This window comes from Balearica regulorum, chromosome 30, assembly GCF_011004875.1.
Source record: "Balearica regulorum gibbericeps isolate bBalReg1 chromosome 30, bBalReg1.pri, whole genome shotgun sequence".
Taxonomy (NCBI): Eukaryota; Metazoa; Chordata; class Aves; order Gruiformes; family Gruidae; genus Balearica; species Balearica regulorum.
This window is the reverse complement of record NC_046213.1, coordinates 98,352-118,299: the sequence shown is the minus strand read 5'-3', so window position 1 is coordinate 118,299 and position 19,948 is coordinate 98,352. Positions and strand designations below refer to the sequence as shown.

General features: G+C 58.2%; 3 protein-coding genes and 1 long non-coding RNA gene across 10 annotated transcripts; 3 read left to right on the top strand and 1 right to left on the bottom strand.

Annotated features, from left to right (window-relative positions):
- The first annotated feature begins 191 nt into the window (after window positions 1–191).
- On the top strand, window positions 192–8,438 carry SLC27A1 (solute carrier family 27 member 1). 3 transcript variants are annotated; one of them, XM_075738221.1, is made up of 13 exons: window positions 192–279; window positions 357–554; window positions 2,441–2,835; window positions 3,358–3,519; window positions 4,089–4,158; window positions 4,263–4,354; window positions 4,454–4,563; window positions 5,341–5,550; window positions 5,741–5,867; window positions 6,114–6,251; window positions 6,571–6,735; window positions 7,188–7,334; window positions 7,899–8,438. In XM_075738221.1, the coding sequence occupies exons 3-13, from the start codon at window positions 2,514–2,516 to the stop codon at window positions 8,054–8,056; spliced, it is 1,701 nt and encodes a 566-aa protein (XP_075594336.1). In that variant the 5' UTR covers window positions 192–279; window positions 357–554; window positions 2,441–2,513; the 3' UTR covers window positions 8,057–8,438. The 3 variants fall into 3 exon arrangements, with proteins under 3 accessions (XP_075594336.1, XP_075594334.1, XP_075594335.1); XM_075738219.1 differs by having other exon boundaries at window positions 208–279; window positions 357–524; XM_075738220.1 differs by lacking the exon at window positions 7,899–8,438 and adding an exon at window positions 7,654–7,870 and having other exon boundaries at window positions 208–279; window positions 357–524.
- A 297-nt stretch (window positions 8,439–8,735) lies between these two features.
- On the top strand, window positions 8,736–10,566 carry PGLS (6-phosphogluconolactonase). The gene is made up of 5 exons (XM_075738218.1): window positions 8,736–9,053; window positions 9,125–9,232; window positions 9,314–9,415; window positions 9,819–9,959; window positions 10,113–10,566. Exons 1-5 carry the CDS (start codon window positions 8,772–8,774, stop codon window positions 10,248–10,250), a joined length of 771 nt encoding a protein of 256 aa, XP_075594333.1. The 5' UTR covers window positions 8,736–8,771; the 3' UTR covers window positions 10,251–10,566.
- Window positions 10,567–10,617: 51 nt separating this feature from the next.
- Window positions 10,618–19,910, top strand: NIBAN3 (niban apoptosis regulator 3). Of its 5 annotated transcripts, none has more exons than XM_075738213.1 (15): window positions 10,618–10,681; window positions 10,758–12,182; window positions 12,632–12,762; window positions 14,427–14,558; window positions 14,779–14,893; window positions 15,853–16,002; window positions 16,280–16,395; window positions 16,470–16,574; window positions 17,011–17,173; window positions 17,412–17,599; window positions 17,689–17,847; window positions 18,106–18,222; window positions 18,451–18,558; window positions 19,181–19,292; window positions 19,777–19,910. In XM_075738213.1, exons 2-15 carry the CDS (start codon window positions 12,128–12,130, stop codon window positions 19,860–19,862), a joined length of 1,737 nt encoding a protein of 578 aa, XP_075594328.1. In that variant the 5' UTR covers window positions 10,618–10,681; window positions 10,758–12,127; the 3' UTR covers window positions 19,863–19,910. The 5 variants fall into 5 exon arrangements, with proteins under 5 accessions (XP_075594328.1, XP_075594330.1, XP_075594332.1 ...); XM_075738214.1 differs by having other exon boundaries at window positions 10,622–11,234; window positions 11,783–12,182; XM_075738212.1 differs by having other exon boundaries at window positions 10,622–11,234; window positions 11,772–12,182.
- Window positions 11,752–14,427, bottom strand: LOC142598788 (uncharacterized). The gene is made up of 2 exons (XR_012832736.1): window positions 13,905–14,427; window positions 11,752–12,836 (listed from the first exon to the last, which is right to left on the bottom strand). It is a non-coding gene; the product is annotated as an uncharacterized LOC142598788 (long non-coding RNA).
- Window positions 19,911–19,948: the final 38 nt, after the last annotated feature.

Here is a 19,948-nt window from a genome sequence, read left to right as displayed (position 1 = left end):
GCCCGGCCGGCACCGGGCACCGGCACCGGGGAGGGAGGGAGGGAGGGAGGGAGGGAGGGGCGGTCCCTGCGCGCTGACGCCTGGCGGGGGCGTTCCACCCCCCGCTCCTCCCTCATCCAATCCGAGCCCTGCAGCCGCGCCCTCGGCCAATAGAATCTCGCGTTTCCCATCGTCCCGTCCCTCGGCGCGCGGGGGGGGGCGGGTCGTCTTGGCGTCCTGGGCGGGGCCAAACCTGAGGCGGCGGCTGAGGCGGGAGCGGGACCCGCCGGCACCGCTGAGGTAACGGGCCCCGGCCCGGGGCGGGGGAGGCCCGGAGCGGCCGCCGGAGCCCTGAACCTTTCCCTTTCCCTCCGTAGCATGCACCCGGCGGGGGTCTGCGCGGCCTCCTTGGGCTCCTTGGGGCTGCTGCGGTTCCTCGGCGCTCCCTGGTCATGGAGCTTGGCCGCCACGGTGGGCGTCTGCCTGGGCAGCGGGGGATGGCGGCTCCTGCGGTTGGTGTTCAGGACGGCTCCGCGGGATCTCTTGTAAGTGGCTGAAGGGGCCGAGGGCCGGCGGTAAGTTGGGTTGGCTGCCGTTAAAGCTGAGCTTAAAGTCGGGGTTTAAGCGCAGGCAGCGCTCGCTGCCCACGCCTGCGTGCTGAGGGAGGTTGGAAAAGCTCGGCCTCGAAGGGAGCGGACAGACGGACGGACGCCACGGTGCACCTGCGGAACGAGCGGCGCTCTGCTGTTACGCCCCCAGCTTAAAGAGGGGTTAGGTCCGGCCTAAAGCGCCCGGGCCGAGCGAGGGGCTTGCGGCGTGAAGAGCGGTGGGTCTCCAGCAGCCCCCCATCTCCCGGGAGGCCGCCGCCGCCGTCGTGGTTAGTTCCGCCGTTTTTTAGGCCTCCCTGAGGACGGGCCCTTTATTCCAAAGGATTTAGGGCTCCGGTGATTGCCAGCTTCGCTGGGGCTGTCACTGCGCTTTGAAGAGCTGTTTCCTCCCGATTGCCCGGCAAGCTGGGAATAACGGCAGAAAATAAACTGGGCAGAATAAAGCCCTTTAAGTATCTGGAAAGTGCAGCTCAGCAGTGAAAAGGCTCCTCTGTTCTGGGTTTGGCACAGCGCGGCGTAAGGTCACCGTGAGAGCCCGGCTCGGCGTGACCATTGCCAACAACTCGTTTCTGAAACGCACCCTTCCCCCTTCGGCGAGGCTCCTGCTCTCGACATTCAGCCGTGAGAGTCGCGGGGGTTTTTAAGTGCTAATATTAAATGACCTTTCAAGTTTCTGGGGATTCTTCCAAACCCTTGTTACCCAACAATTTCCTATTTTAATGGTAGAAAAACACTGCTGCCATCTTCCTACCTCCGGGAAGGAAACAAGATCTGGTACGTTCGCCCAGACCCGCTGTCCTCGTTGTGGTGGCGGTGTGACGGTAGCCTACTTCAATAAACTTATTTTCGCATTGAATTATAACCGATAGCCAAAGCGAGGGAGCCAACGCGCCCCTAAAAATAGTTTCCTCCAGGAAGGCGTAATTGAGACAGTTGAAGTTCGGACACCAACTTTCGCTGCCATCCAGCTTGGACCGCGTTGAGGTTTAATTTGCAGCTGCTGCCCTGGAGACTTAAAATAATTATGTAAATTGCGGAAGACAAAAAAAAAAAAAACCCAAAAAAAACCAGTTAGAGCGGTCTGGTTTGTTCTTTTGTTGAGCAGTTGCTCTTCACAGTATCAAATATCCATAGAGGCACAGTTCTGTCCTTGATAAGGCACCACCGTCTTTAAAGCAGCTTGCCATCCAAGAATTATTATTATTTATTAATTATTTTTGGATAGCTTCGCTTCCTGTCATCCCAGGACTGCGGCAGAGACTGACTCACAGGAAAGGAGTACGCCAGCAGTCCTCTCGTCTTGGGTGAAAGGGGAAGCCTTTGGCTTTGTTTTCTTGAAGCTGAGGCCGTGCGTTGTTATCGAAGGGTCGGGCTGGCTTTGTCACTTAAAGGCTTTGCGATCCCGAGGGGTACGATGAAACGGCACGAAGATGCTGCAAAACATCCCGGCAAGAAAGTCGCTTCCAGTGTGAAGCGTGTTTGCTAAAAGCAATAGTTGCAAAGTCCTTTTTTTTTTTTTGTATTAGGATGGTAGAAGACATCGTTAAAAGACGTAATTTATCCTCTTTAATGTTTTCTGTGGGGTTGCTTGAATCGCTGTTAGCGTGGAGGTGGATTCTCTGTGTTTCATAGCGTGGAAGGTACCAGAACAGTTGCTGTAATGTTCAAATAGCCGTTGTTTTCTGTAGAGCAGCAGTGATTAAAAGTTCCAGTTTCAGAATAACGCTTCGGCTGTCCGAGGACAGCGGGATGCCGGTGAGACACCCCCGTGGAGTACACGCGCCCTGCCCGCGTCCCTTCTAATTCAGAAATCGTGCTGAAAATTCACTTGTTACCCTCTTCCTTTGCTGCAGCGGCCTCTCGGTGCTCTTACGAGTCAAGTACAACTTACGGAGGCATCAAAAAGCCAAAAGCACCATCCCCAAGATGTTCCAGGACGTCGTCCGCAGGCACCCCGACAAAGTAGCCCTGATTTATGAGGCCACCGGCGAGCAGTGGACCTTCAGGAGGCTCGACGAGTACTCCAACGCCGTGGCCAACTACTTTTACCAGCAAGGCTTCCGGCTGGGGGACGTCATCGCCATCTTCATGGAGAGCCGCCCCGAATTTGTCGGCCTCTGGTTAGGGATGGCAAAAATCGGTATTGAAGCGGCTCTTATCAATTTCAATTTGCGCTTGGATTCTCTGGTTTACTGCGTGACGACTTCGGGTGCGAAAGCCGTGATCTTCGGAGGGGAGCTGTCTTCGGGTGAGTCGCTCGGGCCTTCGTACGCCTTCGGGCAAGTCGTGAACTGTTCTCTTGGTCCTGAATAACACGGAGAGCGAGTACTCTAAAAGCGAAAAGAGTATTTGTCCGCCGCAAGGCGTATTTTTTTTCTCTTGCTCTGTTCATACTCCTTGCTTAATGGCGCGCTTTCTGCCGCAGGACAGGTTTGGCGGTGGATGCTGGCTTTAAAAACATCCCTGCTTCTCTAACGAGCTCCGTTCCGATGGTTATTGCTAGATCTGGGGATTTATTATTCTGAATCGGCTCCTTGAAACCGTTCTAGGTTGTTGGAAGATCGTGACGCGCTGGGTCGTGGGGAGAGGCAATTTTGCGTAGGTTTTTTTGGGGCCGTTAGCTGGACGGGTGTGAGTATTTTAGAGGAATCCCTGGTTCTTCAGGTCGTCCCGTGGTTTTGGGGCACAAGAGGATGTTACACAGATTATTTTATTTGCCGCTGCCTAGAGCGTTCCGTTTGTTGCAAAAGAGACTTGTTTTGTCTTGCAGCAATATCCGAAGTGAACGGGATGTTGGGGAAGAACATGGCAAAGTTCTGCTCTGGCGACTACAACCCGGACGTCGTTCCTGCGGAGACCAGACATCTTGATCCTCTTTTGAGTACAACATCGAAATTGCCCCCGATTCAGGTTCCCGGCAAAGGTTTAGACGGTAATTTTATCAACGACGTTTATTTCGCAATGTGATGCGAGAGCTGGGCGAGGTGCAGACTGGCCTCCGCTCTGTATTTTGTAATTAAGGCAATTAAGAGCATCTGAGATCCCTGAGACAGGAGGCTCTGGTTCGGTACTTAGTTTGCAGTCGGAGGAATGACGCTGCGAAGAGCCGTTTCCTTTAGATTATTTTTTTAATCGTACGGTCTTAAATATCCTGCCCTACCGTCAGACTCGGGGTGAGACCTTGCTTTCTCGATTGATTTGGAATTAATGTCTGAGCTGGAGGGCTAGGCTGGTCCTAGGGAATGCGCATAAAGGTGCGCAGGTCGCGTCCGCGGAGCTCTGCAAACTCTTCGCGCCGGTTCCCGTATCGACCGTTACGGACAAGATGCGGATTCGCCGTCAGGATGCAGCTCCGCGACGGTGTCGGCCTTCGCAGCTTGCTGTCACCGTGTCAAAGCCGTTCCTCGGCCGCTGGGAACGAAGCCTAAAGCGCAGAACAAACCCTGTGGGGATTTTCTCAGGGGGTTGACAACAGCCTGACGCCTCTTTTCGTCCTTCTAGATCGGCTCTTCTATATCTACACGTCAGGAACGACAGGAATGCCCAAAGCCGCCATCGTGGTGCACAGCAGGTGAGGACCCGAGGAGATATTTCCCTCCTGAGGTGCGTTTCACGTCGCGAAACCCCGAGTTTCACCCGTCTCGCTCGCTTAGCGCGCGCGCCGCGTTCTCGCAGGTATTACCGCATCGCCGCCTTTGGTTACTACGCCTACAAAATGCGCCCGACGGACGTCCTCTACAACTGCCTCCCGCTCTACCATTCCGCGGGTAAGCGTCCTCCTCGGCGGAGGCGAGACCTCTCCTTCCCGCGTCCTTGTGAGCGAACGGAGCCCGGATGGTTCCCGGCCCGCGATCCCTGTTTTCCAGGTAACATCATGGGGGTTGGCCAGTGTCTGATCCACGGCCTCACCGTGGTCATCAGGAAGAAGTTCTCGGCCAGTCGCTTCTGGGACGACTGCACGAAATACAGATGCACGGTGAGGGCTCCGCGGTCGCGAGTTCTGGTGCTCGACTCCAGAGCGCCAGGTTTCGCTGCTTAATTATCGGTAATTCCCTCTTCCCTCGTCGGATATCGAGGCTCCTTCAAATTGCCAGCGCCGCTTTAGGCGTGCGGGATTAAGAGGCTTTAGAAAAGGTCTCTCATCCGCCCTCTCCTGCTTCCTCTTTGTGCGGGACCAGCTTCCGAAACACAAGTTTGCGTCCGTAGCGTTGCGGGAAAGCTCCGTCGGAATTTAACTGCCCGGGGAATCTCTGCAGAGGAATTCTCCTGGCAGCCCGCAGCCGATAAGCATCTGTTTGTGTTGGTGTCGACGTTACCTTCTAATTTAAGCGGTTTTCTCCTCCCCGGTGTGTGTTTTGCCCTTCCCCCAGCGGCAGTATTTATAGCCGGTAATCGGATCTCTGCTCCGACTGCGTTTTCCTGGGCCAAGCTGTTAGTTTATGACTGCCCAGTGGTCCCCTAATCCTTCTAGAAGTCTTCTGTCGCCTCCTAAACCACGAGGGTTTTTCTTTACGCGCTGAGGGGTGATCCCTCCCGGTGTGCTCCAGGGAGCGACGTTGCCCCCTTTCTTTTTTTTTTTTTTGTGGCGAGAAATCCCAGATTGAACTTGCGAAACCTCACAGCTTATTAAAATGCCTGACGTGTTGTAGTTCCGCGAGGTACGCCGACGCCGGTGGCCTCGTGGTCGGCTTTTTCCAGGGCGTTCTAAGGTTTACCTGAAGCCTGAGCTATGTTTTTGTGTTTACTGCTTCAGATTATTCAGTATATCGGGGAAATCTGCAGGTATCTTCTGAATCAGCCGGTCCGAGAATCCGAAACCCAACACTGCGTACGGCTGGCGGTGGGCAATGGTTTGAGACCCACCATATGGGAGGACTTCACAAAGCGCTTCCGAATTAAGCAGATCGGCGAGTTCTACGGAGCCACGGAGTGTAACTGCAGCATCGCCAACTTGGACGGAAAGGTGAGGAAGAAGAGGGTGCCGCGAGGGCCGCGCGGAGAGGAAAGAAGCTCTGCTGGCTCCTCCGGGCCCTCTCGCAAGGGGTGGCAGGGCGCTAAATTGATAATTAAGGCTGGCATGCACAAAAACCTGGGAAAAAGCTTAATTTTGGGTTTGGTTTGGGTTTTTTTTTTTTCCGTCTGTCTTTGGGCAGGTCGGTGCCTGTGGTTTCAACAGTCGGATTTTGCCCAACGTTTATCCCATCCGTTTGGTGAAGGTGAACGAGGACACGATGGAGCTGATCCGGGATTCCGGCGGGCTGTGTATCCCCTGCCGCCCAGGTGAGCGGTTCACCTCAACAAAGCTTTTTGTTCTAAATAAAACAAAAAAATAAAATTAAAAAAAACAACCCCAAACCTCTGGCTGGTTTTAGGGGTTTCGAGTGTCGTACGCAGGTTTTTGCTTCCAGTTCCTTCCTCCAAAGATGGATCAGTTCGACTGAACGTCTTTTGGTGTGCGAAAAGTTTAGCTTCTCGTGAAATACGCCCTGCGGCGGTGTCACCATGCGCTGATCCCGTTCCCTGCAGGAGAGCCGGGATTGCTCGTCGGTCAGATAAATCAACAGGATCCCCTGCGGCGGTTCGACGGCTACGTCAGCGAGAGTGCCACCACCAAGAAGATCGCTTACAACGTGCTCCGGAAAGGGGACCAGGCGTACCTGTCAGGTACCGATTGTAGACGTTCCTTGGGCAAACGTGGTCTCGAGAGACCCAAATCTGGGATTTTTGAGAGGAATCGATCGTCTTGAAGGTCTTTTCCAACCTAAAAGAGCCTGTGAAAAGGTGTGTTGGCAACTTCAAAACGCTCTGCTCTGGATTTAATTAAAAAAATTAAGATTTTTTTTTAAAGAGGGGGAGATATTTGTCTTCCTTCTCTGGGAAGAAAACGGCGCGACGCCGAGCGGAGGGCGGTGAGGCAGCCCCCGAGCGCTCCCGAACTCGAATCCTGAGGTTGGTTTGTGGTGTCTCCTCTCCCCCCTCCCAGGAGACGTGTTGGTGATGGACGAACTCGGTTACATGTACTTCAAAGATCGCAGCGGGGACACCTTCCGATGGCGAGGAGAGAACGTCTCCACCACGGAGGTGGAGGGAACGCTGAGTCACGTCCTCAACCAGACGGACGTCGCAGTGTATGGAGTGGAAGTACCAGGTAAAACGTCAGGTCGGAGCTCTCGGGACGGAGGGAGGAAGAAAAAATATTGGGTAAACGTATCGGATCCGCGTCAGAACGGGGAGAAATCGGTGGTCAAACAGCGGAGTTTGACGCGTTGGTTTGGAGCGGTAGGGATAACCGGAGATCCGGTGGTGTAACTTCTATTTCTGTCTTAAAAAAGGGAGGTTTTTATGAACTGAGTTTTGCGGAAGCTCTTGGTGCGCAAAGACCGTTCTGTGGGTGTAACGCGGGAACGGGGAGTCGAGGGGACGTGTTGCCAACGGGCTTGGAGCCCCTGGTGTATTAAATCGGCTTTTCCTCAGCACGTTCGCACCTCCCCTCGAAGAGACACGGCGGGAGGGTGGGGGAAAAAAAATACCTGCTCCTCGCATCTGCTAAACGTTCCCTCCTCCCGCCGTCTCCACCCGAGCTGTGCTCTCCTGTTTCAGGGGTGGAGGGCAAAGCCGGGATGGCGGCCATCGCCGATCCCAAAGCGAAAGTCAACCCCAACGTCCTGTACCAGGAGCTGCAGAAGGTGCTGCCGTCCTACGCCCGGCCCGTCTTCCTCCGGCTCCTGCCCCAGGTCGACACCACAGGTATCGGCCATCCCGCCGTTCTCCGGGGAAGTTCAGATCCCCAAAAAAAGAGCTCGGAAGCGTTTCCGCCTGTTTTAGGGCGAAATAACGTCCCAGCTGCGAGGAGTAGGGTGGGCGCAGAAGTACCAGTAGTAAAAACGATGATTGTAGTTAAGTCTTGGAGGAGAAATCGTCCGGTTCCAGGCCCAGAAAAAATATCTCTGTGTGTGTATGAAGGTGTTACCTCGAGCTCTCGTACGCTGCCCGTTGCCTTCCCCGGGGCCTTTATTCCGAGTCAGCTGCTCTTCGGCTGCTGCGTTTTCTGTTTCTGATTTCCCAGGAATTTTCTGGGATCCTTTTACCAGCCTGGGCGTGAGGAGAAGGAAAAACCGCGTGAGGTTTCTGTAAGAACTCCGCTCCCCGTCGGGGCGATTCCCCGAGCTTCGAGTTGCTCACGTTTTTAGGCAAAAAGGGTCAAGTGGAAACGAAATGCCACCCGTGACGTTTCCTCCTCGCTCTGGTGCTTAAGCAAGCTTTTTCACGCAAAGTATTTTAAATTTTGGTTTTATTTTTTTCTTTTTGAAGGTACGTTTAAGATTCAGAAAACCCGCTTGCAGAGAGAAGGATTCGACCCCCACCAAACCTCAGACCGGTTGTATTTTCTGGATCTAAAATTGGGAAAATACGTTCCTTTGGAAGAATGCCTTTATGAAAGGATTTGTTCTGGAAAAGCCGCTTTATGATCAAGTCGGCTTCAGCTTTTTCGAGGAAAACGATGACTAACCGGGCCAGGCCGCTGGCGGGAAGCGATGGATTCCTGCGCGGTGAACGGGAAGCGCCGGGCGCAATGGCGTCTCCCTGCCCTGAAGCACATTAACCCCTGACGTCCCGTTAACCTGCCCTGACACCTCTAGAGAGTATTTTTGTAACCACTACCCGCTAGGGAGGAGTGCCGCGGTTATATTTATTTACGGAGACACGAGCTTCTCTCTGCTCCATCTCCCAACTTTACTTAACCCATTTAGATTATTCCTCCCCCCCCCTTTAACCTCGTTTGTGTTAGGTGACGTTTTTAACCCTCTTAGGGCTGGGGATGTGAGGACATTAAAAAAAAAAAAAAATAGACTTTGATGGGTGCTGTGGTGGAGGTCGGGGCAGGGCGGGAAAGCGGCCTTTGGGGTTTACTATCCCCGCCGTGGTGACAGCCTGGAGGCCGCTGCCTGAGGGAAGAGGAGGAGCTGGGCGGTTGCTCTTGGATGGTGGAAGAGCGAGTGCCGGGGTAAAGCTCCTTTCTTCCGCAGGGGCCGGGACGCGAGGCCGGGGCTCGGGGCGGGAGGCCTAGGCCGCGGGGTTGCTAGGCCGCGGGGTTGCTAGGCCGCGGGGTTGCTAGGCAACAGCGCGGCGCGTTGGAAGCGTCACTTCCGGTGCGCCGCTTCCCGTAGTGCTGCCGCCGCCGCCATGGCCGGCGCCGCGTCCCGCCGCGTCTCGGTGTTCCCGTCGCCGCAGGAGCTGGGCCCGGCCCTGGCGCAGCTGGTGGCCGAGCGGGCGGCGGCGGCGGCGGCCGGCGGGCGCTTCTCGCTGGGTCTCTCGGGAGGGAGCCTGGTTGGGATCCTCTCCCGGGACCTGCCCGCCGCCATCGCCGCCGCAGGCCCCGCCGCTCCGGCCCGCTGGCTGGTGGCTTTCTGCGACGAGCGGCTGGTACCGCCCGAGCACCCGGAAAGCACCGCCGGGGCCTACGAGGTGAGCGGGGCCGGGCCGGCGGAGTCCTGCCGCCCTGCCCCGCCCCGATGACCGCCCTCCCCTCCCCGCAGGCCCAGCTCCTGCCGCGGCTGCCCGGCCCCGGGCCGCGGGTGCTGACCCTCACCCCCGGGCTGCCCCCCGCCGCCGCCGCCGCCGACTACGCCGAACAACTCCGGCAGGTACCTGCTCCGGGGGAGGCTGGGGGTCCGCGGGAAGAGCGTGTTTCCCCACGCCGGCTCTACCTCCCGTCCTTCCCGCAGGTTTTCCCGGGTGAGGACGTGCCCGTCTTCGACCTGCTGGTGCTGGGGGTCGGGCCGGACGGACACACCTGCTCCCTCTTCCCCGGCCACCCCCTGCTCCAGGTGAGCTTGGGCTCCCGCCAGCGACCGCGGGGATGCCGTTACCCCCGGATTTGCGGCGGTAACTCACAAATAGCGTCGGTGCGGCGCTTCCCGATTTGGGGGCGTTGCGGTTTGTAAAGTAAAGAGGGAGAAAAAAAAAACCAAACAAAAAAACCACCCCGTCGAAGTTGACTTATCCCCCTGCTTCTTTCTTTTACGTTTCTCCTGATTTGGGGAGTTTTGGGGAGAGGAAAAAAAAAAAAAAAAAAAAAGAAACCTTGACTTGGGTGGTGCGGGAGGGCCGAGGATCCTCGGTCGCCCTCAGTAGCTGTCGCTCACCTGGTTCGGGGTCAGAGCCCGGATTGCTGCCCGGCTCCGGCGTTGGGCTGTTTCCCCTCTTTTCACGGGTTTCTCGCTCCGCTAGGAGAAAGAGAAAATAGTCGCTGCTATCACCGACTCCCCGAAGCCGCCGCCGGAGCGAATAACGTTAACCTTGCCCGTGCTGAACGCCGCGCGGATGGTGGTGTTTGTGGCTACGGGGGAAGGCAAAGCTGCGGTTTTAAAGGTTTGGACCCGAACCGTTCATCTTTGTAACGAAAATCCGAGGTGTTTGGGGGGAGCGAGCGATTTCAGTCAACCGCTGAAGCGTTTCGGGTGCGGTTTGCGATTCCTTTGTGCCGACCGCTCGGCTCAGACGCCGTTCCCTCTCTCCCGACAGCGCGTTTTGGAGGGTGACGAGGAAAATCCGCTTCCTGCCGCGCTTGTCCGGCCTCGCTCCGGGCAGCTGCGCTGGTTCTTGGACGAGTCGGCAGCCAAGGAGCTGACCCTTCCTGTGGAGAAACATTCCGTCTTGTAGAGCCGACTGCGCCCGGGCCCGGGCGACGGTACCGCGGCGTCGGCCGCGTGACGTTCCGGGTGAAGAACGCCACGTTTGATCGTAGCGCTCGAATTGTGACGCAAAACGTGATTTTTTTTTTTTTTTTTTTTTTTTTAAAATCCCCTTTCTAGAACAAACGGTGCTTTGCCGAGCGCAAATTTCCACGCTCTAATTCCTTGGGGTCGGTGGGGGCCGGGCTGGAGTCGCGCACGGTGACGGCGTCACGCGGTTCGTTTTGGTCGCCGTGACGTGAAGGGGACGTGCGATAATTAAACGGATGGATTTCAGCTCTTCCGCTCGTGGGTTTTTTCGTTCCACCCGGCCGCGCTCTTCCGTAAAGGAGGGACGGGAGGAGCGGATTTGGGGCGTCACGGCGGCGGCGATGCGGGGACGGACGGACAGCTCTGGCTGTAGGGTGACGCTCCGTTTCCCCTGGCTGGTTTGTCCGATTTGCCTTTGTTAATCCTGACTTTAACCGTGCTTTAGTTCTTGCCTAAAACTCGTCGTCGGTGGCTCCTTCCTGCCTGGTTTTTTTGCGCGCTCGCGTGCGTAGCGGTGAGGTTTCAGCTTTCGGGAGCGAAGAACGCTCCGAGATCGCGCGGCGTTCCCGTGCGGACGGGTGACAGAGCTGAGTCGGAAAAGGCAGGCGACTTTTCTCCTCTCCCTGGGGGTACAGAGAGATTCTGGGAGCTGCGAAGCTGTTCTCGGTATCTCTGAAACCGCTTTTACGGAAATCCAGGCAGAAAGCGTCAGGATTTGTGAGTTAAATATTAAAATCGCGTTCGGATCGGCCCAGTAACCGAGCTCCGCGCCTTAAAAACGCGAAGTGCGCCAGGGATGGACGCGGACGTAGACTTGGAAACGAAAACCTGAAGCGGTTTTAAAAGAATAGTTGAAGTAACGCGATTCCCCGTTCTTGGACCTGACAAACGACACGAGTTTTAACGAGATGGTTTTGTAAACGTGAGTCCGAAACCGCGCAGCGGTAAATTTTCACGCGTCCGATCCGCGATGCCGAGTCCGCAGAAACCGCCGGGTTATCCCTCAGCGATTCCGAAACCTTTTTCCATCTGGTTTTGTGACTTTTCCTGAACCCCCGTTGATTTCCTTGGATTAAAAGCATTTGGGCTGCGTGCCCAGCCCGGGGGGTTGATGCAAAGCGCTGGATATTTCTGCTCAGAGTTTCCTGTTCCTGCCCGTCCCGCGGGGTATCGAAAACCGCTGGTTGCGTAACGGTGAAAGCGGCAGATTTCGTTCAGCTCGATTAGGGAAGCGCGAGCAGGTGCAGACGCAGCGGCGAGCGGGGCCGTTTCCACGATACGCTCTCGAATTTGGAAATAACTCTGAAAAAATCCCCTTGTCGGATCCCACTCGGGCCCGAATTTCCCTCGTTCGGTTGTGGGGTGCCTCGTGCAGGCGGTAGCCGAGAGGGGGACGAGGCGGCGGCCTCGTCTCGAATAGTTTCTGCGTTAATTAACGGTAATCAGGAATGATTTCTAGGATGGAAACAGAGACTGAACTAGCGCCGTCCCGCTGCCCAAGCAGGACCCTCCGAGCACGAATCCGCCCAGTCTCCAAAATAAATCGGAAACCGAATCGGTGCCGTTTCGGCGCACGAAACTTGTGGTGAAAGTGCGTGGGGAGCGGCAGAGGTGCCGCTGCCCCTTTAAGGATTATTTTGTGAGCGGAGGGGGTCGATACGAGACTTTATTTGAATATTTCCGAGCCAATGATCTGGAGGGGAACGAGACAGAAAAGCGCTGCCGGGCGGAGAAGCTGGAAGGCGGCATGTGGCACGCGGCCCCTCCGACCCCGGCATCGGCGCCCGGCCGGCAGTGAGCGTGCTGAGGCCGAAGATGGGGGGAAAGTGCTCGAGCTCTCTGAGCGGGAGGCAACGCAGGTATCTGAGAGGTGAGAAACCACTTTTTCTCCCTGTTGCTTTTTTTTTTAGGGGGAAAACATGAATCCTGTTTGCGGTGAGTTGCGGCGGGCTCCCTGGGCGGTGTCTGCCATCTTTCCGGCTGGCAGAAGAGGCGTTCGGGCCAGCAGTGGCACGTAAAAGGCTTTTTAAATTTCGGTTAGGCTCAGACCCTCTGATGTCTCCGATCCTTTTCGAGCGGACGCCTTCCCGTGCTGCGCCGACCGCGTTCCCGGGGCGGCAAAGCGAGCGGGTTCCCGCGACGGGCGCGAGAAATAAAGAGCACAAATAAAATTCTTGAGATGCGGAGGGGTTGCTTTGTGCTTCGGTGCTCAACTTCCGCTGCTGTTCTTAGAGAAACGCTAATTAAAACCAACGAGCAACCTCCTCTGGGAGGGGAGGGCTCCTCCCGAACCCGGCTCTGTTCTTCCTCCGCCCGCAGGTCGCGCGGACGCCACCGTGAAGAACTTTGTGCCCTATTACCGGAGGCAGCTGGCGACCGCTCTTCTGCGACGCGTCTCGGGGGAGCTGGACCCCCACGGCAAACCGGCCCTGCAGCTCCTGCCCAGCGAGGTAAAAGCCCGGAGCGATCTCCTCGAGGAACGCTTAGCGCCGAGGTCGATCTTGTCTCGGAGGTGTCCGTCCTCCTACAAACGGGAAGACGTGGGTTGGTTTATCTCGCACGGAATCCCAGACTGCTGGGGGGGTGGGAAGGGATCTCTGGGGATCGTCTCGTCCAACCCCCCTGCCAGAGCAGGATCCCCCCGGAGCAGGATCCCCCAGAGCAGGATCCCCCGGAGCAGGATCCCCCGGAGCAGGAGCCCCCAGAGCAGGATCCCCCGGAGCAGGATCCCCCGGAGCAGGAGCCCCCGGAGCAGGATCCCCCAGAGCAGGAGCCCCCGGAGCAGGAGCCCCCGGAGCAGGATCCCCCGGAGCAGGATCCCCCGGAGCAGGATCCCCCGGAGCAGGAGCCCCCGGAGCAGGATCCCCCGAGCAGGATCCCCCAGAGCAGGATCCCCCGGAGCAGGATCCCCCAGAGCAGGATCCCCCGGAGCAGGAGCCCCCGGAGCAGGATCCCCCGAGCAGGATCCCCCGGAGCAGGATCCCCCGGAGCAGGAGCCTCCGGAGCAGGATCCCCCGGAGCAGGAGCCCCCAGAGCAGGATCCCCCAGAGCAGGATCCCCCAGAGCAGGAGCCCCCGGAGCAGGATCCCCCGGAGCAGGATCCCCCAGAGCAGGTCGCACAGGATGGCGTCCAGGCGGGGTTGGAATCTCTGCAGCGACGGAGACTCCACAACCTCTCTGGGCAGCTTGTCCCGGCGGCGCTCGCTCACCCGCAGAGGGAAGAAGTTTTTCCTCGTGTTCAGGTGGAACTTCCCGTGTTCCAGTTTGCGCCCGTTGCCCCTCGTCCCGTCGCTGGGCACCACTGAGAAGAGTCTGTCCCTTGTCTAGACACCCGCCCTTTAGATACTGATAAGCGTTATCAGATCCCCTCTCAGCCTTCTCCAGACTAACCAGCCCCAGCTCTCTCAGCCTTTCCTCGTAGCAGAGATGCTCCAGGCCCCTCCTCATCCTCGCAGCCCTCGGCTGGACTCTCCCCAGTAGTTCCCAGTCTGTCCTGAACTGGGGAGCCCAGACCTGGACACAGAACTCCAGCCGTGGCCTCACCAGGGGGAGGAGAACCTCCCTCGACCTGCTGGCCACGTTCTCGACGCACCCCAGGACACCGTCGGCCTTCTTGGCCGCGCGGGCGCATCTCCCTGGTCGTGGAGAGCTTGGCGTCCGCCGGGACTCCCAGGTCCTTCTCCGCAGCGCTGCTTCCCAGCAGGTCACCCCCAACCTGTCCCGGTTACTGGGGTTATTCCTCCCTCCCAGTTTGGTGTCACCAGCAGCTCGTCGCGGGGCGCGCTCTGTCCCCTGCCCGGCTCACCGATGAATATCTTGAGCTGGATCGGACCCAGCGCTGACCCTGGGGGGGAACGCCGCTCGCTGCGGGTCCCCGGCCGGATTCTGCGTCGCTGATCGCAACCCTCTCCCTTTGCTTTTCACCGCTAGATGTCCGCGTCCAACCGCTCCTCGCTGCTCTTTCTACAGCGCTCCTAGCAGAAGCTCTCGGCCGGGCCAGCTCCCGCCCTGGGTACACGCCAGCAGCTCCGTCTCCCCGCAGCGCCGACGCTTTGCACCTTTGCTGAGGTTTTCCGGCTCTTTTTTTTTTTTTTTTTTTTTCCTGTGTCCTCAGCTCCCGGGGCCGCCCGCCGCCGCTCTGCACGATGGATTGCTCTCCCAGTACGACGGCGATTCCCGTAGCTGGCAGGAGAATTACTTCGTTCTGCTCGGAGATTTTACCCTGCAGTGGTTCGAAAGCGAAGAGGTAACCGCGCTCCTGCTGCAGAGGCCCTAAAATGGAGGATTTTTTGTGGTTGTGCCTCACGACATCCCCTCGGGGCTGCGCGCTGCCTGCACGCTCACGTGAAAGCCTGCCGCTTCCCACCCGCGCGGCTGAACGACGATTCTCCCTCCACAAATTTTCCGTTTTGCCTTTAAAATTCGCCCCGGTTTCCTGAGGGTTCCCCCTTGGATTTCTTTTCCAGGCCCTGAGGACGGGCTCCGAGCCCAGAGGCTCCACCGTTCTCTCTGGCTACCGGCTGCTGTCTTCGCCGAGCGAATACGCCGAATTGCTCGCCGATCTGTGCCAAGGGCTCGCGGGTAATTCCTTGGCGCGCGAGGAGCGCGAGGCCGGGTTCCGCGTCCGGCCAAGAGGTTTTGTGCCGGAAGACGCCCAAAAAACTTCCTTACACGTAGGCAGAGCCGTAACCCTCGGGGCTAAACTCGCCGGCGTCACCCAAACTCGGTGCTTTTGCGCTTTCGCGCAGTTAAATCCGTTGTTTTCCTTGTTTCTCCGCTTCCTCTGGCCTCTTCCCCGGCAGCCAGCTGTGCTCGGGGCTGCCGGCAGCCCGCACGGCTTTTCTGGGCCAGCTGGAGAGCGAAAACTTTAAACCCGAGCGGCACGAAACCAGAAGCAGCTGCAGAGAAACGTTGCCAGTGACTGGGATTCATTTCAAATTGTTTTCTCCGTTCAGCTCTTCGGCGTGCAGCCCTCTGGTTTTTATTAGCTGCCTCCTGTAAAAGAATTTATATCGGCTTGTGAACGGTTGTAAATTACCCCTGTTTTTTTTAAATTACGGATGGCACCGTTCAAGCTCAAAAAATTTAACGGCATTGGGCTCCTTCCAGGGCGCTGCAGGTGCAGGTTAAAAAGGGAGCGAGGCTTTACGTACCGATTTGTTCCCGGAGCAAAGCGTTTGTGTTCCTCTCCTACGAGCGGTTCTGGCTGTCGGCAGCGCCGCACCAAAACTCCTGTTTGTTGGGTCTAATAACGCTAAAGAAACCAAAAAAAAAAAACCCAAAACCCCACGGCCGGTCCCGTTTCCCCGCCTTGACGTCTGGCGGGACGCGATCCCCTCGTCTCCTAACGAGCGGTTGAGACGCGGCGCGCCTCGGAGCGCTCTCGAAGGACGGCGTTGTCCTTTGTTTGTAAACTGCCGTTTCCGAATTAAAATCCAAGCGACGGCCTTACCGCTCGGGAAACTTCCGAGGCTTTACAGAGAATTAATTTAAAATTGTACCCGCGCGTTGCGCTTCTTCCTCTCCTCTTCCTCCCCGAGGTGGCAGCCCCTTCGCCGACCCGCCGGGAGAGTTTCTGTTTTTCCTCTACCATCCTTTCCGGAGGCACTTCTGCTTCTGCGCCGACTCGGCGGGATCGCGGCGGATCTGGAGAGCCGCTCTCGGGGACGGCGTTCGCTACCACAGTACGGGTGAGGCTCCCGAAACGGATCGGCGCCGCCTGACGAAGCGACGAGGTCCGAGAGCTCTCCGCCCTCGGGATCCCCTCGCGGAGGGGAGCGGCGCGCCGTGGGCTTCTCGCCGCGTCGACGCCTGGAGCCTTTGTTTTCGCTCGGAATAGTTTTTAGCCGCTGCGTTCCCGCAGTTCCGCCCGGGTTTGGTGGGAATTGCTCCGCGTGTCCTCGATTAAACGTCACCTGGCGGGGTGGGGGGGACACACACGACGCTGAACTCGTCCTTTGTCCTCAGAATTACAGAGGAGGGATTCCCTGGAAGCGGAGGCGTTCCTCCAAGCCGTGCGGTTTTACAGGCAAGAGAGAGGCCGCTACGGAGCGGGGGATCTTCTCCTGGGGCCGGAACCCGAGGTCGGTAAAGCGTTTTGAGACCGGAGCGTTTCCAACGCTGACCGGTGGTTTCAGCCGTTCGTTTTGGGTTTTAGATCCTCGGAAACGTGCTGATGGAGGATTTGCTGCCGGTGCTGCGCGCTCAGGTGCTCCCGAGCATCCGAGGGTCGGAGCGGAGGCGGCGGCAGCTCTGGCTCCAGGTGAATGCCCGGCGCGTCGGCGGCACCCGAAAGCCAGGGCTGTGCCGAGCGTCGGGTATAAACGTACCAAAGAAAGAACGATTTGACGAGAAAGCTCCGTTCTGAGGCCGCTTAGCCAGGGAAGCGCTGGAGTGAAACCCGGGGAATAGTGCGGCGCGTGAGCGGCGCGGCCGGTTCTGCCTGTCGACGGCGAGGGAACGGTTGTAACGGAGACGCGCGGATTAATTACTTGATATTTGGGTTGGGTGAAACGAAGCCGGACGAGTCAAAGAATTTTAGGAGCGTGGCAGGGATGGGACGTGGGGTTTTCTTCCGTGGGGAGCCCCGAAACCGGCCAGGAAACGGAAAGCTTTCCAAACTTTGCCTGCGGCGGTGCCTCTTACCTCTCCTTTATTCCTTCTCTCTCTGGTCCGCTCGCTCCGTATCGGGCACCCAGTTTCTGCAGGAGGTTTATACCCTGGTCCTCAGCGAAATCTCCGGCGAATTCGAAGGTTTTCAGAAGGAGAAGGAAAAACTACGCCTCGAGCTGGAGAAGAAAATTCGCCCCGACCTGGATCAGATGCTGACGTTGAAGGATCAGATCGCCGGCAAACTCCAAGGTTGGGCAAACGGCGGGGGATAAAAGGCAAAAAAAAAAATTAGGCGGTTTCAAACCAAACTGGATAAATCCGTGGGATTTGTCCGCCTGTAGCTGCAGCCCTTCCTTTGCGAAGTGCCGGCTGGGGGTTAACGTTCTCGGGGGAGCTACGGCGGGTTCGGGTGCGATAAAGAGGGGCTGGAAGGTCTCGGGTGGCGTTTTCCTCCCGGTGGGAGTCCCGCAACTTTCGGGTTTGGCAGCCGTGGTGCGGATCCCGGCGGAGTCGTGGTGCAGCCGGGGCGTGGAGCCTCACCTGGACCGCGTGACGGAGGAACTGGCGCGTCCCGTCAGCTCGGGAGTCGAAGCCGTTCGCTCGCTCTTCGCTCAGAGGGTTGATGAGATGATCGGGCTCGTCCAGAGCTCTCCGGTCACCGTCCTGCGGAAGGAGGTAACGTGGGAACGGCGGGGGGAAAACGGGAACACGGAAGGAAGGGGGACGCCGCGCGGCGCCCGAACGACGCTGCCGCTCTGACGCAGCTCGTGACGCTGGGGAGAACGTCCTGGCAGCCCGACGTCATGCACCCGTGCTACGAGGAGACCGACCCGTACCGAGAAAGCCTGCGAGAGCTCGAGGAGCGGTTCGGCTTCCGCGGCGCGACCAGCCTGGTCCTCGGCGCGCAGAACCTCATGCAGCAAGTAAGCGGCGACGCTCGGGGACGGGGACGCGACGTCGCGGGTCTCGGCCCCTCGCTCCCTTCCTCCTGCTCCGGTTTTCCCCGAGCCGCCCAAAAAACCCACAAAGCAAAGGTGCGAAAACGTTTATTTTTGGGGTTTTTAAACTAAGTCGGCTAACGGAGGAGGAAGGGATTCGCAACGGGGCCGGGAGGGCGCGCGCGTGACGAGGAGCGCGATCCTGCGCGTCGGTGCGGCGCTGAGCAGGGTTTTACCTCGCAGCTGATGCAGGACGCCACCCACACCTTCCAGCAGCTCTCGCAGCAGCACCTCGGCCGGGCGCAGAGCCCCCGCCAGCTCGCCCGAACCCTGCGCAAAGTCAAAGAGCGGGTGCTGAAGGTGAGGGGCGGCTCGCGGACGCGCGCCACGGCTTTTGTTCGGCTGCGTTTCGGGGGCTTTTTGTTAAATCGCCCCATTTTCCCGCGTTTCGACGCCTTTCCCGTGTTTCGTCGCCTTTCCCGCGTTTCGACGCCTTTCCCGCGTTTCGACGCCTTTCCCGCCTTGCTCTCGCGCCGCAGACGTGAAGTCGTCGCAAACGTACCGATCCTCTTTTGAATTTAATTGCAGAAATTTGATTACGACAGCGGCTCCGTCCGGGAACGTTTCACTCGGGAGTGGCTGATCCGGATTTTTCTCCCTTTTTTGTTGAAGCGTTTGGAATCCGGGTGTAAACTGGTACGGCCGGGACTCGGGGCGGGTGCGGGGGTGGGGGGGGTGGCGGAAAACGGGCTGAAACAAGCGGCTTTTAGTTCGGCGAGAAAAAGCGACTCCTTCTCTCGGCGTAGCCCTTCCCCTCTCGCCGGCGTCTTGGCGCTGGGGAGCCGCGGAGCAGAAAAGAGTTTTTAATTCCAGCTGCCAAACCGCGGCTCTCCCGAAAACCTCCCCCGAACCGCCACAAGCCGTGTTCTGTCTCGCGCCGTCGCGGGCGTGACCGTCCTTCAGCTCTTTCCCAGAATGTTCTCCTTTATTTAGATTTTATTCCCTTTTTTTTTCCCTTTTTTTTTCCCCTTTTGCCGTGCCAGAACGCTTGGCCGGATCGATTGGGGGGGGGGTGTGTGTGTTTTTGGCTGCGACGGGCGCTGTGCCACGGGGAAAACGGGATCCGAGGGCGCTACCGCAGCCTCTGGTCTTGCCCCGCTCGATTATTTTTATTTTTTTTTTGGGGGGGGGGGGGGAGCTTTACCCATTTCCCCTCAATTCCTCCCATCCCGGCGACTGGTTTCGCAACCTCCCGGTTCGCCGGGATGTCGCTGACGCCGTCGTCGTCGTCGTCGCCGCGTTCTCCCGTCGCGGTTAGGAGCTGCCGCGGTACGAGAGTTTGGTGTTCGCCGACTTCAGCGACATCGTTAACCTGGAGAACGTTTACGAGGAGACGGTCCTGGCCGTGCTGCTGCGGGCTGTCGGCAAAGGTGAGGGAGGGCAGGAGGAAAAAAAAAAAAAACCCACAAAAAACCCCCCAAAAATAGTCCCCCGTCGAAATATTTACAGCCGCCAAGTGGAAATTGCCGCTTTTTTGTACGCGGCAGGGATTTTGGGTTGGGTTTGGGGTTTTTGGGGGGTTTTTAGAGCCGTCAAGCAGCAGTTTCCGTGTTTGTACGTTTCCAGATGTTCGCCCTCGCTCCGCTCCGGGGTCCCCAAACCTGAATTATTTGGTTTTTTTCCTCCTGGTTTTCTTTTTCCCTCCCCCCCCCCCACCCCCCCCCATCGCTGGAAAACCGCACGGAAAAATGGTCCCGTTGTGGGGCTGTGACGTCACGGGGCGAGAGGGCTCCGCGTCGTTCGCTGGCAAGCCGGATTTGGGGAATTTGGAGAATTTTACCGGAGGATTTTAGCGGGAAGCGAGATGGGGGGGTGCGGGGGGGGGTGCTGAGCCGCCCTCCCCTTCCCTTGCAGCCCTGGCCCCGGCATCGCGCCGCGACGTGGCCTCCGGCCCCGGGGGGGGCAGCGACGAGGAGCCGCTCTACGAGGAGATGGGCTGAGGCCGCGGCGGCACCGGGCCCCGTCTGACCCCCCCGGGGTGTGACACCCCCCCCCCCAGCCCCGGTCTGACCCCCCCCGGGGTGTG

Coding starts and splice junctions, on each gene's coding strand:
- SLC27A1 (XM_075738219.1), top strand. CDS start 358: ATGCACCCGGCGGGGGTCTGCGCGGCCTCCTTGGGCTCCTTGGGGCTG. Junction 6,252..6,570: donor GGACCAGGCGTACCTGTCAG/GTACCGATTGTA, acceptor CCCCCCTCCCAG/GAGACGTGTTGGTGATGGAC. Junction 7,335..7,898: donor GCCCCAGGTCGACACCACAG/GTATCGGCCATC, acceptor TTCTTTTTGAAG/GTACGTTTAAGATTCAGAAA.
- PGLS (XM_075738218.1), top strand. CDS start 8,772: ATGGCCGGCGCCGCGTCCCGCCGCGTCTCGGTGTTCCCGTCGCCGCAG. Junction 9,054..9,124: donor GCACCGCCGGGGCCTACGAG/GTGAGCGGGGCC, acceptor CCCTCCCCGCAG/GCCCAGCTCCTGCCGCGGCT. Junction 9,960..10,112: donor GCAAAGCTGCGGTTTTAAAG/GTTTGGACCCGA, acceptor CTCTCCCGACAG/CGCGTTTTGGAGGGTGACGA.
- NIBAN3 (XM_075738213.1), top strand. CDS start 12,128: ATGGGGGGAAAGTGCTCGAGCTCTCTGAGCGGGAGGCAACGCAGGTAT. Junction 12,763..14,426: donor TGCAGCTCCTGCCCAGCGAG/GTAAAAGCCCGG, acceptor CTGTGTCCTCAG/CTCCCGGGGCCGCCCGCCGC. Junction 18,223..18,450: donor TCAAAGAGCGGGTGCTGAAG/GTGAGGGGCGGC, acceptor ATTTAATTGCAG/AAATTTGATTACGACAGCGG.